The sequence below is a fragment of the Salminus brasiliensis genome, chromosome 1 (genome assembly GCF_030463535.1).
Source record: "Salminus brasiliensis chromosome 1, fSalBra1.hap2, whole genome shotgun sequence".
Lineage (NCBI taxonomy): Eukaryota > Metazoa > Chordata > Actinopteri > Characiformes > Bryconidae > Salminus > Salminus brasiliensis.
In genome coordinates, this window is record NC_132878.1 from 50787046 (window position 1) to 50805974 (window position 18929).

General features: G+C 40.5%; 2 protein-coding genes across 2 annotated transcripts; both read left to right on the forward strand.

Annotated features, from left to right (window-relative positions):
• The first annotated feature begins 664 nt into the window (after positions 1 to 664).
• On the forward strand, positions 665 to 10568 carry LOC140557365 (uncharacterized). Its single transcript, XM_072681739.1, has 3 exons — positions 665 to 1344; positions 3422 to 3896; positions 8118 to 10568. Exons 2-3 carry the CDS (start codon positions 3652 to 3654, stop codon positions 8290 to 8292), a joined length of 420 nt encoding a protein of 139 aa, XP_072537840.1. The 5' UTR covers positions 665 to 1344; positions 3422 to 3651; the 3' UTR covers positions 8293 to 10568.
• An 821-nt stretch (positions 10569 to 11389) lies between these two features.
• On the forward strand, positions 11390 to 13983 carry bsnd (barttin CLCNK type accessory subunit beta). The gene is made up of 3 exons (XM_072673038.1): positions 11390 to 11566; positions 12123 to 12208; positions 13571 to 13983. The coding sequence occupies exons 1-3, from the start codon at positions 11390 to 11392 to the stop codon at positions 13929 to 13931; spliced, it is 624 nt and encodes a 207-aa protein (XP_072529139.1). The 3' UTR covers positions 13932 to 13983.
• Positions 13984 to 18929: the final 4946 nt, after the last annotated feature.

An 18929-nucleotide genomic window follows, 5' to 3' on the forward strand; every position in this document is an offset into this window, starting at 1 on the left:
TCATCAACAGCCCAGTGCCCTAACTGCTGAGCCACCACTGCAGGACGGGTGGGAAGGGGAGCAGTTGAAACAGGGGAAAGCGAGGCACAGGTTTCCAGCTTTACTCTTTACATACACTTCAGCAGTTACAGGTTACAGGTCTGTGTGCACATCTTTATAGTAAGGGGTCACTGTAACTGCAACAGCCGGAGAAAGTCTAGAATTTATACAAGCACAGCGTAGTACAGTTCTATGTTGTTTCATAATTATAAAAAAATATGTATATATAAAAATGACATTAGATGACTTGCTTAACCAGCTACTATAGAAGCCCATGTTACACATAGTCTTAAAAATCTTACTCTTTATATATACTGTAATATACCAGAGTGGAAGTTAAAATGTGTACACTCAAGTATATAAAAGTAAAAATGAAAATGTTCAGTAAATAAATGTCAACTTTTCTTTGTTTAGTGGTGTGTGTTGAGTCTAGTCTCACACAGAGATGAACATGAAATTATTGTTCTGGCCATGAAACACGTTTGAGACTATATTTGTTGCTAAATATAAGCTTAAATAAAAGAAAACGAACAATTTAACAATTTAATTGAATATAATTCATTTATTGTAATTATTTTAATGAATAATAATAAGATTTTAATTCTCGCGATATACTGACACCAATAATCAGCCCACAGCTCGTTGCCTGGATAGCCGAGAAATACCTCCCCCGTGTGGCTCAGGAAAGCACTTCCTCCTCCCGCAAACAGGTAGCCAGGCATGTCCAGCGGTCAGGAGACAGGACAGGGTGAAGACACTGCAACCCCATGAGCGCTGCCACTGTCCTCAAAAAGCCAACAGTAACGGGAGAGCAGCCCAGACAGGGCGTCCCTAAGCAGATGTTGTCCTGTTCGTCCTTTGTCCCCATCCCGGACAGTCAGCAGCGTTTCTCTCGGGGAGGGATGTCAGGGGAAAGGGGCGGTTGTGTGCGCCAGCCCGGAAGGCGGGTCCTGGAGGTTTGAAACCAGATCGGAGCGTCGAGCTCGAACAACGAGGCGTGTGAACGGGATCGCCCTCAAAAGCAGGAATCCTGTTCTTGGACCGCGAGCTTCCCGTTTTGGGGGCGAGTTTAGCCTACAGGAAATGAGAGCTGAGTTGGGGGAGCCGGACTGCAGCTCGGCTCGGTGTCTCTCTTTCTCTTTCTCTTTCTTTCTCTCTCTCTCTCTCTCTCTCTCTCTCTGTGTGAACTGACTTCATAAAGGCTCCTTTTTATTGCCGAGCACTGCCAGCATTCATCATCTGGCCCACAGATTTGCTCTTTTCTGGCAGCCGCGGGGACAGATGAAGTGCTCCAGCGGTACAAAGGTAGGCTGAGATCAGACTGAGCTCACTGATGGGAACGGCCGGATTCGTGTTTGCGTGTGTTTGTGAGCTCGGTAATCCGCTTGTATTTGCCTTTAGTGCAAAAAAAAATAATGAGCTGCATGAGGAACTGCCAGGATATCCCTGCTTTCTTTCTGATTAGGGCTGTTAACGTTTTCTGTGGTCAACAAGTGGCGAGCGCCCTGCCTGGGCAGGAGCCTGGGTCAGCTCTGTGTCAGCATATGGTTCACCAGAAGTCACCTATCCACTGCTGTCCACTTTAGCCCATCATTTCTACAGCATGCTTGTATGATGAATGCTGATGGTCAGCCTATTCTGTACTAAACTGTACTAAACATATATGTATATATATATAATATAAATATTACTTTGTATAGTGTTACTAATGTTAGGGCCTCTTTTTTGACTTACTGTAATGTAATTAAATCTGCTTACAACAGTGTAGACATTCATAACCCTTTACCTACATTAAAGCAAATTTTGGAAAACAAGCATCTGTTGGGTGACATGGGACTACTGAGTACATTTGACTTCTCTTAGAGAATCCTGGACTGCCCTGCCCTGCCCTTCACATTGTGTTGTAGCCCTTGCTCGACACGCACCTAATAGTGCTGAAATAATGATAGAACTGTTAAGCCCTTATTAAGGCGTGTATGTTAGAGCATTTGACTAAGATGAAGTAAGATATTGCCTGTATTTGAACTCTTGTGCAACTTCTTCTCCTACAGTAATATGGAGGGATGGATGACTTTATTCATTCCAGAGGGAAATTCAGTCATACATTAAAAGCATAAAAGTGGTGAAACAAAAAAAGAAATGAACAAGATTAGAAAAAATAGAAGAGCTACCATAATCACACATGGATATAAATAAAATAAAGTAAGAACAAAATAAGTCATTCAAAATGTACCAAATAAAAGAATGCAATAGTCACACAGCTCTTATGTTGCACCGATACCGAGACTGATACATAAACTTTGCATATCAGTCGATACACGATACCAGTCCGATACCATTGCTGAATTAATAAACCATAAAAGTAAATTAGTAATTAGTAAACCTCACCATGTGGGAAAACTTAAGGCATCAGGATTGACTCACACATGACTTTAATAACTTTGTAAAACAAAACAGTTACCACATAGATATAAATGTACTAAATTGCTAAGAAACGATTGTGCAGGACCTTGACACAACATTCAAATTCAAAATAAAAAAGGAATCAAACTTAAGCGTAAAATATATTATAATAAATAAAAATAAGTAGCTTCACTTTGCCAAACAAAAAAATTAAATCTAGCAGCTGCACCTGAGAATAAATAAGTAACTTGGCTAATAAGTAACATTGCACACATGTAAACATTTAGTGCAGACTCACACCAACAGATTAAAGTAAAAAGGATCGGTTCCATGGGTCAGCCTAATTATCCGCTACCCGATCCAGCTCTTTTTGTTAATATCGGGACCGATATCAGATCCTAATATCGGATTGGTGCATCCCTACTCTTATGCAGTGGTGTAAGGTATTGTGAAGAGGATGGCTTTAGTCATTCATGAGCAGAGCTCTAGTGTGGGAGGACAGTCTTTCCTGCTCATCAGCAGACATCTGGATCTACTCCTCAATTGATTTAGAGCAGGGAAGTCACCAAACTGGGCTGGATACTGCTGGATAGCCTCCAGGATCAGAGTCGACGATCCTTGCATTGGGGCAGGCACCGAAGCCCTTCACAGCTCATCCAACTGCTTCTGTTGCCTACCTACAAGTATGCCAGCTGTTCTGGGGGTTTTAGCAGGCTTGGCTGTATCTTTGGCAGCTAGGTTCCCAAACCAACTGTTTATAGTTAGCCGTAGTCCACTGTTGTCTGAATTTACACCAGTGTTCTCACAGCAAGCCTGTGCAAATAGATGTGGTACTAATGTATGCAAAGGCAAAAGCTGGAAATATGAAAAATGACATTTCAAACCCAGTGTTGATTTAACGACACTACATGAGTAAGCACTGTTGATCTAACTGGACTTTTCTTGGTGGGCTTCTCCCCTCCCTCTGCCCTCTGTGCAGGTTGCTCTGGAGTTTTTCACTGTGATCTCTGGGGACATGAGCTGACACCAGACTGGCCTGGCTTTTGTGCTGTGCTCTGTGCAACACAACCCCCCTTTGCACTCTCGGAGCCAACCTCTCCTTCTTCATACAGAACACCAAGACTATACACTCACACACATACACACTGTGGTGTTGGCAGAGTGGCGGGCAGTGAGGCTCCGCGTGATGGCTCCGCTGAGGAATGTAGGATGTCGCTGCACCAAAAGGTGTCGGTGAGTGTGGGGGTGCTGCTAGTGGCAGTTGGCATATGCCTCATCGTCACATTCATGGGTGCAGTCGGCTTGGCCGTGTGCGGCCTAGGCCTCGCCATCCTCATCGTCTCCTTCTGTAAAGTGATGAAGTCCAACAGTCACATGACCATCCCAGGTCACTTCCTGCTCCACCCGCGTACTGGCACCCGCTACACCTACGAGCAGGCCATCGCTCTGCAGAGGTAAGAGGCATCCTTATATTCATTTTATTTCCAGTCAACGTGGCCAATAAGTACCAGTTAGGGATGTCCCTGACCCCAGGTGTCCTGATCCGAGTCTCTTAAAGCTGAGCATCAGCCAATAACAATCCAGTCCATTCTTTGTGTTCATATGAATAATCCAGTCACACAGTTTAGATAATTAATAAGTGCATTAAAATCACTTTGTTTTTAGTAGGAGCTTCAGTAATGAGACATTCTGGACTTATTGATTTAGTTTAGACTTTTCTAAAAATAACTGTTTTAATATCTTATAGTCCAGTCTGACTCTCCTCCCTGACCAATCAGCTCCCAGCTCCTTTACAACACTGCAGTCTAATCACTGTGTGTGTAATGGTACATACTCTACTGATGTGTAATAACTGCTTTATAGTGGGAGAATGTGCGGTGATTTGCGTTTATATAGCGTGTAGGTGTTAGCATTAGCGTTAGCCTCCACTCGGTTCAATGTGCAGTTCTCCCTCTGGTAAAACAGAGCGTTCAGTGGTAGTTTTATGGTCTGTTTTCATGTTTCACTGTAAAATAGCTCCACATTGCAGACTCTCAACTTCTTTATTTACCTTCTGAGAACGTCCGCACTGCTACTGCAGCCGGCTGGACGATAATGTCCTTGAGGACACTAGATAGTGCTCTGAACACCGTGGCTATAACGCTCTAAGACTCTAACCTGGATTAGGATTTAAAAGTTCGATACCTTTTCAGTAAAAAAAAAAATCTCCAAAACTGGAGATCAGGGAAGACCTGGAAGACCACTACAACTAACCCATCAGATGAACAGCGCCTAAGGCTTTCATAAAGTCAAGCTCCACTGTCATATCAGATCTAAAAAACAATCCACAGATGTTTCTGCCCACTGCTCATTGTTTCCCTATAATAAATGTAGTTTGTACATTTGTAAATCAAATAAATAAGCTGCTAACTTCTAAGCTGTTCTTAAAACAATCAGAACAGTGAACTTACTGGGACCGCAAAGCAGAAAAACAGAAAAACTGTAGTTTACCTAGTGTACCTAGAGAACAGATTGGAAGCTTTAATGGTAAGGTAAAAAGGTGGATTCACATATATTGAACCATTTGATTATATGTTTAGTTGTTGAGGCTTCTCTGTCATTTTCTGAGAAATGTGTTTTCCTGAATGTTCTGATTGCCTGTCCTGCATTGTGCCTGGTCGGGAAAGCAGTCTAGTTAAACAGCTGTGTGATCAGACAGATTTCTCTAAATGCTTTGGTTTTTGTGACACCACAAAAAAACAGTGCAACAAGGGCTGTGTTTGCAGCTTAGTTCCCACTATGAAGTTCCCCTTTTGGAGTGGTATGCTGAAACATTTACACACAACAGGTTTTACATTGATGGGCTTTTAAGCAAACTGATTGAAAGAAAGGATGAAAAACATCCCCCATGGGTTCATAAACTAGTAATTTACCACACTCTGATTATCAGCCCATGTTATTTTATCACATGCGCTGAAGGAAGACCCAAGCCATAGGCCAATTACTTCCACTGCAGTGTGAAGTTAACAGTTTATAACGATCATTTACAATTAACAGTATTATTACCATTGATTTTTATGCTGTGGAATACCAGTAAAACCATCCCATCCCTGATCCAGCAGCAAGAGACTGGCACACAAAGCTCAGAAACTGACTGAGACGACCACTCTAAAGGTGCTTGTTCCATAGCATTTGTGTTTAGTCACTGACCTCTCAGTTAAAAAAAGTCTACGAAAAAAAAGGCCCAAATGCTCTAATCGCACTGTAGAAGTAGGTCACAGGGAAAATAAAGAGGGGCGAGTCTGCAGAGTTTCCCCAGTGGATGACAGACATGATGGGTCTGCGCCTTAGCCTGGACCTATGCTCTTTAGTCCAGTTTAAGATCTAAAAAAAACAAAAAACAAAATGGGAAGTTGGTTGAGGCACAAGTTGTAAGCATTTCCAGAGGCAGTCCTGAGGACTCATGTATGCATAGTGTGGGGTCCCCAGGGCTGGGATTGGGAAGCCGTGCTCCCTGCTCTAGTGCATGAGAAAAGATGGAAGTATTGTAAGTGTGGTTCTTGCTATTCCTGCTTTCAGTCATCATTCCATCGTAGAGCTTTGGCATGCTGTTGGTTCTGCTCTATCATCATCGTAGGATCAGTAGGTCTGGTCTTTCTAGTTTGTTTTTGCTGCTGAATACTTTTATTACAACTCTCTACAGTGCATTTGTGAGCATTTAAGGAAAGCCATTCTTCACAGTCATTGGCTCCATGATTTCTTCCATGCCTGAGGGGAAGAAAAAGAAGGCCAGTAGCCAATCAGATTCCTTGGAGCTGTTGGTATGTCATCAAAGCGGCCTCGTGCTGGACCGTACTCAAGAGACAATGATAGGGTTGTGTCTGAAAGCAAAACTGGAGAAGACAAAAGACATGGAGTTGTAGCAGCGAGAGGGGTCCGCTGCCAAAGTACTGTTCTAGCTATCACTGATGGCATGATTATGAAAACAAGCGCTAACAGAAACCAGAGTCGGCCATATGTGCATGTCCAAATGGGACATAGTTTTTTGTGTGTGTGTGTGTGTGTGTGTGTGTGTGGATTGCAAAATGCTATCGTAATCTAAATTGTACCAAGGGGTTTCTCCACCCCACCCCCACCCCATCCAAGTCTGGAATTGAAGCTGTTTGTGTGAAAGTGGTAAACACTAGCTGGCTGTATAAACTCTAAAGCGAATCTAGTCTACTAGGTTCTATGAGGGATTAGGCTGTAGTCTATCAGCATGCATTCCATCAGAGAAACAGTAGTCCGCGCAATCTGCTCTGTGTCCACTTGAGTTAAAGACTGCACTAGATCATCTCCTTCATAAAAGGAAGGCTGGAGAGGACAACAGTGATGTAAATGCCTAAGAATAGAGTACAGTCAACATTTCCAACATTTCTGATCTCCAAAAGGCATAAAAATACACATTCCAATTCATTCCAACATTTTTGGCAATAGGGTCAGGCGGTATCTACTCTTGTCATATTGTTATAGCGTTCACATTATACTGTACTACCCCAGGGTAACGTCCCATCCCATTTGCTCGCAGTGTGACGAAGTGAACACTATTGCAATCAAGCATGCAATAAGTGTTATATGGTTAATCTGAGCATTAGAAATGTTCAACTGCTCTGCCTTAGCACAGGTAGTCTAACCGAATAACCAAACAAGTGCTGTGTTGGGATTCGTAGACGGCTATCTGGCTTTAGATTAGTTAGCTAGCTAGCAGGATGGACACCAGACAAGTGTTTCAGCCAACTGAGGCTCAGATCACACACGTTTAGAAGATAAGGTTTCATATGTGAGAGTGCAGAAGTCGAGCGAATGGTCTTAAGAGTGTTTTTTAAGCTTGGCCATGAACTAAGCAGACACAGAGCAGACGTTGACACATCAGACACGTTGTAATTTTGTAATGTCGTCAGCATTTTTTAAATTACCGTAGTGAAGAAGACTTTCAGAAAGATTTAGCAGACGCTGGAGGGGTGCAGGACCGTCTAAACAAGCCTGATGCATTTTTGGAAAAAGGTCCTTTAGACTAATAAAGTTCAGCTCGAACCTTTTGACCACAATGAGTAAAAGGTATGTTAATGAGAAAAATGTAACAAATACATGAGATCATGAAACTCACAGAAACTATGTAATTTATCTTTAGGAGAAATCATTTGAACAGATGTGTAAAGTTCTTGCAGAACCAACTCACCTCCATAATACTGCTTGCTACCAGAAATAAACCAGACTCTGGAGACATGAGGGCAGTAAATCGTAAATTTAATCTTGAATTAATGAGATGGGAACAATATTAGCAGGTTAAAACTGTTGATAGTCTTTGGCTTAGGCCCCATTGTCAGCCCAGCGCCACAGGGAATCTCGCGGATCCTGCTGAACATAGTAGCAAGGGGCAGGGCCTACCCCTGGGCAGTCTTCGGGACCACTCTGGTGGCGATTGGGAGGAAGGAGGGAGAGACGTGACGTCACTTCTGAAAAACAGCAAAAAAAATAGTGTCTTATTAGAGGTCTTTTAATGCAGGTGGAGGCTGGTGGTGGTTGGTAATAGCAACCATCTTGACGCTCTAATTCTGTTTGTACTGATACGCGTTTTTTGTCCATGGACAGTGTTGCTGTGTTGATTGCACTGACATTTTTATTATAGTATTAGTATTTATTTATTTTTTCAACAGGAGGTTGGACAGAATCCGCAGGGCTTCAGCGGAAGAGCGGCGCTCTATTCAGCGCTGCCCTACAACGCTCACCAGTCTCCACAGCCTGCCTGGTACACCACCCCCTTGGGACATGGAGCCCCCACCGCCGTACGAGACTGTCATGAAGACCACCACATCCCTCAACCAGCTATGATCACTGCAGTGCTCGCATGGCCATGTGAGGGTGACGCTAACCGATATTACGAGCTAGGTGCTAATGTTGCCTAAAACAGTTGCTTGTAAGTGTTGAGCATTTGTATTGTTTCTAACTCAGGCTGAATGAGTACCACAAGTGATCGCTGACTTTCGCCATATCATATGTTCCTTCTCAGTCACATATATGATTGACTCACTGCTGGTCTTGTGGCTTGTAATGACTCAAAATACCACCCAACATGCAAGTGTAACCCAGCCACTGCAGGGAACTGTGGTCTTCCTGTAAGACTGCTCAACATGGAAATCTTTGAAGACCATAAAGAGTCATTAGTTGGAGTCGCCCAGCTGACGTTTTAGAGGTTTTACTTTTGAGATAAGAGGAGGAGGTAGTGTGATTTAGAGTCAGTGTATAAGCTCTGCTAGAAGTGACTCAGGAATACAATCTGTGGCCTATAAATGGATTTTTAGCTAATTCGCTCTCTGGTGGATACATTTCTCAGTGGATTAACAGGCCATAAATACTTTATTTCTATGAGGCAATCGGGGCCTGTACACAAGGGTAGATGTTGTGTTGGTTAACGCCATAAGGCAGTGGTGTAGAAAAAAAAAAAGGTCAGATGTGTGCAATGCAGATTCTGACTTGAAGACATAGTCCTCTGAGTGGGGAAGAATGAAGCGAAGCCTACGTGTAGGCTGGGAGAACCATTCCTAAGGGCAGAGTCATGCTTTAATAAATAGAACTAATGACCGATGTAGGTCATTAGTTTGGCATTGAGTTTGGATGAATACAGATGGCCTCTTTTCGTAGTTTATGAGAAGAGGAAATCTTAGGTCTGACATATTTGAGAGTATTTCTACAACTTCTTGTTTCCAGCTGGCTCTAACATCAGTGGGAAGCCTATGACTGCATTTACATGGCTCACAACGATACGATGAGAGACAGCAGAACATAGCAGGTTGTCACAGTTAGTCTTCGTTCAACATTTGACAGAGCGTAGTCTGACGTATCAGCCAATAGGAGATGGTGTGGGGTGGGGCTTTAGTAATTCATGGAGATTTTATACTGTTAGCTCAGATCCATAGCTGTGAAACCCAGCTATGAAGATTCAGCAGGGCAGGAGCGACTGGCTTGATTATACACACGTCTCCTTTCCAGCTTTTGCAGTTTTTGCTAAAGAGATCCACAAACACGTACACAACTCAACAGCAATGCACATAAATTCATTTGTTAAGCACATAAAAAATGTGTAAACGTAGCCTAAGAGATTATACACCTTCATATTACGTAGTGATAAAATGCTCCTTTACACTGGTAAGTTTAGGTCACCCCAGAATTTTGAATATATTCATAATAAATCCAGAATTTTGTAGATTTTGTAAATGTATAAGGAGGGAGGGAAAGTACGGTCCATCAGCACTGCACAGCATTGCGACAGAATTCAACCTTCGCATTTAACCCATCCACAGCAATGAACACGCACATCTATGCTAGCAATTAGGGCACCGAGAACACACACCCGAAGTGCTGGACATCCCCTCAGCCTCTGGTGTGCTATTGGGTGTTTTGCTCAAGGGCACCTCATCCATGAATGTTGAGGTAGTAGAAAGTGTTCCTACTTCCTGTTGGGCCAGGGGATTTGAAGCAGTGACCTTCCAGTCCAAAGCCTGTTAAAGATTTAATTTAGTCCCTTTTTTAACGTCAAAAAATTCCTAAACACTTCAGTGTTTAAAAGAAACCAGCCAGGGAAGTGGATTTTTGAGAAGCCACAAGATAAAGCCACTTATAGACTACATAGTTAGTGCTCATATATTTTATGTAATGGGTATTCAGTTACTCTCCTAGCTGAAAGCGTCGGCAGCGTTGCAACCTGTGTATTTACCTGAACAGTGCCTATTTTTGAAACAGTAAAAATGAATACTGGCTGTTGCCTTTGGAACTTTATTCAGTTTAATACCTGATACACATTAAAAATCATGTAGCTGCATGTGTTATTTAAGAGGATTTTTACTTTTCATCATTGTTACATTTGTTTCGTTGTTGTGAATAAGACAAAAAGGGAGCTGCACTTATTTTACATGCTCATTTCTCAGGCTTTGTACCTTTCTATGGGCTTATGTGCAGCATGTGTATGTTTTTTATACATATGTGTGACCTTCACTTCTTAATGCCTATCACGGTTTGTGATGTGTGTGTTTTTCTTCAGCTGTGTCGTGCTTATTTAAAGCCACTTCAAAATAAAAAAATAATTGCATAAATCATGAGCATATTTCCTTCACTTCAGCATTAACAAGTCACTGATATCCAGTCACAGTGCAAAGCAGTGGCATAGTAATCAGTGTTGACTGACTGACTGATTGAAATGAGTGGCCTGCTGGTATATTGCTGCATGTAGGTCGCCGGCAGACTGCATTCCTACTGGGTATAGCTAATGAATGATAAATAGGGCCGTCTGTGATTGAGAGACAACTCTGTGAATCTATTAGCTGCTGCATCTGAATATTATTGACCCAAATTCACTATATTAGACAGGTCGGTTTGCTAAATGGAGTTGGAAACATGCTCCCATTATTTATTAATTAACCCTGCGCAGATGCACTCTGTAATGTCTGTAAACAGTGCAAGCTCTGTGGGTCTCATCCAAGTGCCTTTCATGGCATGATTCATGTTGTTAAAATCAAGTGACGTGCAGCAAATCTGGACTGGTGCAGATTCTAGACCAGTGTTAACACAGCTGATATTGATCCCAGATGCCGCCTGGAGTACACAAAAACAGTACAGCGATACTTGGTGTTTCTCCAGTCCAGCCCTTCTACACTTGCCCTAAAACCCCATGGTGCATTGGAAAGGTTTACCACCATTACTTAAGCAAAAAAAATGCAGCCTGGGGGAAGGTCACCTAGTCAAGGTCCATTAATGCTGCTATGATCAGGAAGCACCGTCTTCCACTGGCCATGCTAAACGCCAGTCACACCTGACCCACCTACCTGGACTCACCTTCACCCCCTTAGAGGTAAAGTCACTGAACTGCTCCTCAGTCCCATTGGAAAATACACCCACTGGTGTTTGATCACAGCAAACCTCCACGCTCTCCTACATGGCAGAAAACAAGCCCTACCGCTACGGGCTCATCGTCCTGGGGCTGGTGCTAGTGGCGCTGGGTTTTTTTCTGATGGCCGTGGAGGAGCCGCAGGTGTTTGCCACTTTCTGTTCCATGGGGGCGCTGATGGTGGGTGTTGGGACTGCGTGGAGCATGTGCCAGTGCTACCCAAGGGTGAGTACAAAGAGCAAAAAATTGATCTACAAGCACTCATAATTTCACTGGTTTAGTTCAGTTCAGATCTATAGGAGGTATATGGTGTGCAGGTATTGTGGATGTTATGTCTTGTCTTGAACCAAACTGCAATGCTAATATCATTTAACCATTCAAATTCCTGTTAGGTCAAGGCTTAAGCTTGTCATAGTCTTGGAAGTTGGCACTGTAGCTACATTGTTGGGTTTTTTTTTAACTGGAAGTAGTGGATTAAGGTGGTTCTCCAGAATTGCACTTTGTCTTTTATATTTTAAGTCCATGCATTCTGTCTGGACCTGGATTGCAAGACAAAATGCTCATATTTTCATTTGTTTAAATTTGTTATTACTGTGATTGTATGAAATCTGATTCTGACAGTTCCGAATTAGATGAATCAGACACGTACATGTTAGGTCCAACAGCCTGGCTAAATGCAGTCTGTTTTACACCAAAATGTGGTGGTCATCAGTTCACCTGGTACATTAGGTTTCAGATCACAGCTCAGCATTACATAAGGCTTGATAATGTTGTCCTGCAGGTCACACTCATACTGCCGGACCAGGAAATGCTGGGGAGTGCTGAGAAACAGGAGCTGTGTGCTGAAGCAGAGATCCTGCAGGTCAGGTAGGACACAACAATATATATAACCTGTATAATCATAACACCTTCAACATCTGTGCCCAGCTTTCGTCCAATTATATTACCTGTGTGGTTTGATGTCCAGTGACTCTCTTTATCTATTATAGTTACACAAGCTGTTTTTTGTTGCTGAAGATTTAAGAGTATCCCATACTCTGATTTGCCCTATTGTGCCTTGTTCAGTCTACTTAGACTGGCAACTGTATGTTAACATAGACCAATCAGCCATAACATTAAATAACAAGTGAATAATGTTGCAAGAGAATATCTCGGTACAACAGACCTGTTAAGGGGTGGGATAAATATATTGGGTAGCAAGTGAGCAGTTTATGTGATGGAAGCAGAGAAAATGGGCAAAATAGCTGGTCTAGCAGGGTGTTTCCAGTATGCAGTGGTTAGAACCTAGTGGTTAGAACCTAGAAGTGCTCCAAGAAAGGACAACCAGTGAACAACATTAAATATATATTTTGGAAATATGTGTGACATAAATGTTGTACCAGCAAAGCTTAATACTACGCTTGAGATTGAACAAGGTCAAAAGGACATATTTAAGTTGACCCCCAGTCCATTTATCCAGAGTAACTCCATCTCTTTCATTGTAGCAGATAAGAAGGCTTTCGCTGTCTTTGTGAGCTTGTGGATATTCTATCAACACTCATTATACATCAGTGCTCCAATCAGTTGTGCACTAATGAGGCTCCGCGGTCAGCCGACTGAATCTTGCCAGACGGCAAATGTAGTTATACAGTCTATGATGAGATTATATTCATGGGAATATTGATGGGATGGGAGAACCAAGGGAGAGTGAGAACGATACATGGCCAGGCACTTGTTTGTGTGACTGCAGAAGCATATTGCATTAATAGAATATTAGTAAACACTTTAAGATTGGTGTCTTAAGGGCCTTCTGTTCAGTGTGGGCAACAGTCTAGTCATGTACAGAAACTGCAGGTACACTGATGATAGTACTGATGCTGATGAAGTACTACTTTTTGACCAAATACAGAATTGAATCAGTAGTACTTAAGTATTAATCTGGATTTGCTTGCAATTATGGCTGCACAATATATAAATTTCAGCAAAAAAAGTTACACTGCAGGATATCAGATGCAATGTTAAATGATACCAAACACATCAATCAACAACTTTTTAACCAGAGAGAGTAATATCTGCCCAATATCATTTATTTTACCCCAATCTTGGATTCAATGGATTACAACATTAATGTCATGACTTCTGGTGAATTGTGGTGAAAATTTCTGTATTATTATGTAATATTTATTGCTGAAAAAAATTCATGTCAGTGTTTTATACCAATGTCGTGTAGCCCTACTTATAATCCCATAGTATACCTTACTATTTATGGATTACTGTTTTTGACAGTCTACCCAACACTGTCTATTTGCATTTCCCTTCTTTGCTGATGTTTTCTCCCTCAAAATCTGGCAGTCCAACAGAACCCCTCAAAGCTCCTCTGGCTTGTTTATATATAGAAGACGAAGGAGAAGACGATGAAGTATTCTCACTCGCCCAGACAGAGAGCAAAGCTCCTGAGCCCCCTGTTATTCTTCACAGCTCTCCAAGCGTGCACCGGTCCAGCACCCCCCTCACTGGCAGCAAGACTACAAAGCCAGGCTCTGAGCCTGAGCTCTACTATGGCAAGGTGGATGACTCCTGCTACTTCACCTCAGAGCTGGACAGTGAATAAATGACAAAGTGAAATTTTGACCAAAACAAATGTAATAAAAAAAAAAATCTAATGTACTCATGTTCACCTTAAATGTGGTCAATCAGTCAAACCATGTTTTTTTTTGCACTGGAACTATGAAGCTAATGCAGTCAGTAAGTTCGGAATGTCATCACGCACTTGCCTTAAACCATGTTGAGTTATTCATCTAAAATTGGATGGGTTATGTTGTTTCTGATCCTGCATGAAATAACGCTATCCATAAAAATCAACAAATGTAAAAAACAAACTGGTAGTAGCCTGAGTGGGGCCTGTATGGGTAGTCCAACTGGGAACCAGAAAGTTAAGTACCCATAGGTTCCATGTTGGGTTCCCACATGTGGATGCCCAAGCAGGGTCCTACCAGGGTCAGTAATGGGACCAGGAAGAATTAAACATGGACCTCATCTGGGTTGCATAGATGAGACCCATGTAAGATTAAGGTGGGCTGTAATGATGGGGCACTTTTCGGGAAGCCCAAATGGGGTCCAGTACCAACACATGCCCACCGAGAACCCACCTAGCCCATTCTCCACCCATGTGAGCCCAAATAAGCATGTTGCCTGGGAGTAAATTAATCTTAAACTCATACTAGTTAAAACTCATACGAGTCAAAATACGAGTAAAAACATTGCTATAGCCCCCATGTGGCTCTAGGTTTATGTTGGCACTAAGCGAATGCTGGAACACATGAACATTTCTTGGATGTTGGACCTTGGATATAGATATTTGAAACCTAACATATGTTCTGTCTTTTATCCAGCAGTTTTACAGTGTTCAGAAAAGAGTCCTGGCACAGAGCTGTCTGGTTATGATACCACTCCTATTAGCACTTAGTGACATACTGTATCTAGAACTTCCTAAAGGCCTGCAATGATATTTTTCCTCACTCAATTGGACCCACTCATTAGAAATCAGCTAGGAGAATGTGATGTTAGGAGTCCTGCTTATTGGCGTAGCATGTTGTATCTATCCAGCCTGTGATTTGAACCCCAGTCTGTAACAGGAAACATGTTGTTGGTACCCACTACACTACATCCACTGCTGTATGATTCCACTGTGCAGTTATGCTGCTTTCAAGTGAGACGTTAGCTTTCTCTGAACAGTAATGTGTTCGTCCAATGTGTAAGACTTCGTAAAATGGTTGTTGTAGTTTATTAGCTAGCTGCCAATTTATGCCAGATCCATGAAGTGTTTCTCATTTCCAATTTTCGATTGGACAAGTATGTGACATTTAACCAGCTATACATTTTGTTTTAGTTCTCAAAAACCACAGGTCAAATCAAGTCAAATTTATTTGTATAGCGCTTTTTACAACTGTTGTCGTCACAAAGCAGCTTTACATAATTAGTAAAAGACAGAGACAAAAAAGAAATAACGTAAGACATGATGGATCTAAGACCCCCAGTGAGCAAGCCAATGGCGACAGTGGCAAGGAAAAGCTCATAGAGGAAGAAACCTTGGGAGGAACCAAGACTCACAAGGGGGACCCATCTATCCTCCTCTGATCAGAACTATTTAAACATTATTGATAACAATGACCAAACCATCTATACTGTATAACTGCTCTGATCATAATCATAATATACTAATCATGGTGTAGATAGTTAATAGTGGTGACATTAATAGTGGCAGACAGTTAAGAGTCCAGTCAGGTTTTAACATGGTCATTAGGCCAGTAGCAGTGGTAGGAGGGTGTGCCGCTGGTCTAATATGGGTGGTGGTGGGGGCTGGGTCTGCTGGTCGGACTGGTAGGTGGCAGCTGGTCTGACGCAGGTAGAGGGGACATCAGCGGGCAGTCTTCCAGCAGGTCGGGCTGGGTGGCCATTTACTCAGAGAAGGTAAAGAGACAGAGTTGGTTCTGGTCCACTCTGCCAGTGCTGTCATACAGTTTGTTGTCAGAAACCACAAGTTTGAGCAAGTTTGAGGAAACTGTGAGACTGGGGCATGCTGGTCTGCAACCTCTTGTTGCTTGTTAGCTGCATTAGCCTCATGGCTCCACAGCAAAACTATGGCCAAATTATTGCTTAAAATAGTTCTTCTGCTTTTCTGAACTAAAGAGTTTCCTTTGAAGAGCTGCCTTTGCCTTTTTCTTTGCATGTGCAGTGAATCAGGATTAATACAGTCAATGCAAAATGACACTGCTGTAGTTCTCCAGACCCACTGAAGTCAAAACAGTGCACTGGGAGGATTATACATTGGATAAGACACACACTCGCACACACATACTCACACAATCAACTGACCTTGGTTCACATTTCCATGGAGACAGGAGAGCGGTGAATATGAGAGGGCGAGACAGAGGAAAAGAGAGAGCGCTTTGGGGCGTAAGCTTCTAAATGCCCCTTTGTAGTGCAATCAGCAGCCTTACTCTACCGTATTCTCTACTATACACTCAATCAGCAGAGCCACTATCAAGGGAGATGGAGTGGATGTGGAAGAAAGCTCCCTGTATGATGAATGAAATAGCTAAACAGACGTAATGTGTGTCTCCAAAGAATAATCCTCTAGTACAACATGTGCATACAGTGATATGAATGGTAGGTTGGAGTGCATGTTAGTATTAAGGTTCACCTGTTTTCTGTTTTTCCTCTCTGAGCCATCTGCACTAACATGACAGCACTGCCGTGAAAATAACCAGACCAGCATGCTGTTGTGTTAAGGCGCACGTACAGACACGCACACACAGGCAAACAGGGTTCACTTAGAGTGGATTAGATGGCGCATCAAAGCATGCTCATCACCCCTGGCAACCTGTCCAGTGCTGAATGGTGCAACTCAGTGAAATAGAATCTCTCAGTCACAGGTGAATGTGCATTTGCTTATGGCACTGTCTGAGTGCACCTTACACAGCAAGTGTTTCTCCCTTTATTTATTTCAACAGCAGCAGAACACGCGCCTTTTCTCTTGTCAAGAAAGTCTAGGTGAAGTTTACTACATTCAACACAAGATCAAAGATGCCACTAAATTACGCTGCATTTCCAAAAATATGTGGACCCCCACTTTAAACTAGATGGGGGGTTGACTGCATTCATTAGTAAGATCAGGTTCTGATGTAGGATGATTAGGTCTGCATTTTAAAACACCACTCCAGCGCATCCCAAAGGTACCAGACGGAGGCCCATCCACTCATCCACAGCCGAATGCTTCTCCAGGGTGTTCCGCTCTATAGGTAATGTTTTTCTGTGGAGATTATAGCAGCTTTCTAGATACTTTTGGACATTTGACACTGTATATCATGTTGTAGATCACAAAATGCAATATGTACAACCAATCTGCAGGGGGCAGCACTCCACCTAATCTGTATGCCAGAGGCAGCGTTTCACTTGTCACCTATAATAACTAGGATTATGCAGCTCACTTAGCTCAGCCCAGCAGCCCACGCACTGTCAATCACACAAACATGCAGCACATGCCAAATTAACCACCACAGCTACTGAAGGAAATAAAGGACAGATATGCTGTAGGATAGTGCATCCTTTTTTCTCAAAACATTTACACTTTTTGTTTACATTTTTACATGTCGTTACAATTACATATACTTTCTTTCAAGAAAAGTAAATGATGTGTTAAATTAAATTATAACTATTAAACGTTCTATCACGTTATAGCTATATTAAATGTTATATCAAGTTATAACTATATTTCAGGTTATATTAAATAATAACTACATTAAATTATTTTAAATAATAACTTGTAAGTTCATATCAAGTCAATATCAAGTTAAAACTATATTGTTATAGCAAGTAATAACTACATTAAACGTTATATCAAGTTATACCTATTAAATATTATATCAATTTATTATATCAATTTATAACTATTGAGTTGCCAAGTAATAACTACATTAAAAGTTATATCAAGTTATAACTATATTTTTATATCAAGTTATAATTATATTGTTATATCAAGTTATAATTATATTGTTATATCAAGTTATAACTACTTTAAAAAGTTATATCAAGTTATAACTACATTAAACATTATATAAAGTTATAACTATTTAAAAAGTTATAGCAAGTAATAACTACATTAAACATTATATCAAGTTATAACTATTTAAAAAGTTATAGCAAGTAATAACTACATTAAAAGTTATATCAAGTTATAACTATATTAAAAGTTATATCAAGTTATAACTATATTTTTATATCAAGTTATAACTATATTGTTATATCAACATATGACTATTTTAAGTTATATCAAGTTATAACTACATTAAATGTTATATCAAGTTATAACTATTTTAAAAAGTTATATCAAGTAATTACATTAAAAGTTATATCAAGTTATAACTATATTAAAAGTTATATCAAGTTATAACTATATTTTTATATCAAGTTATAACTATATTGTTATATCAACATATGACTATTTTAAGTTATATCAAGTTATAACTACATTAAACGTTATATCAAGTTATAACTATTTTAAAAAGTTATATCAAGTAATTACATTAAAAGTTATAACTATATTTTTATATCAACATATGACTATTTTAAAAGTTATATCAAGTTATAACTACATTAACGGTTATATCGAGTTATAACTACATTAAGTTATATCAAGTTATAATTATACTGTTATATCAAGTTATAACTATTTAAAAAGTTATAGCAAGCAATAACTACATTGAAAGTTATATCCAGTTATAACTATATTTTTATATCAAGTTATAATTATATTGTTATATCAAGTTATAACTACTTTAAAAAGTTATATCAAGTCATAACTACATTAAACATTATATAAAGTTATACTATTTAAAAAGTTATAGCAAGTAATAACTACATTAAACATTATATCAAGTTAAAATAATTAAAAAAGTTATAGCAAGTAATAACTACATTAAAAGTTATATCAAGTTATAACTATATTAAAAGTTATATCAAGTTATAACTATATTTTTATATCAAGTTATAACTATATTGTTATATCAACATATGACTATTTTAAGTTATATCAAGTTATAACTACATT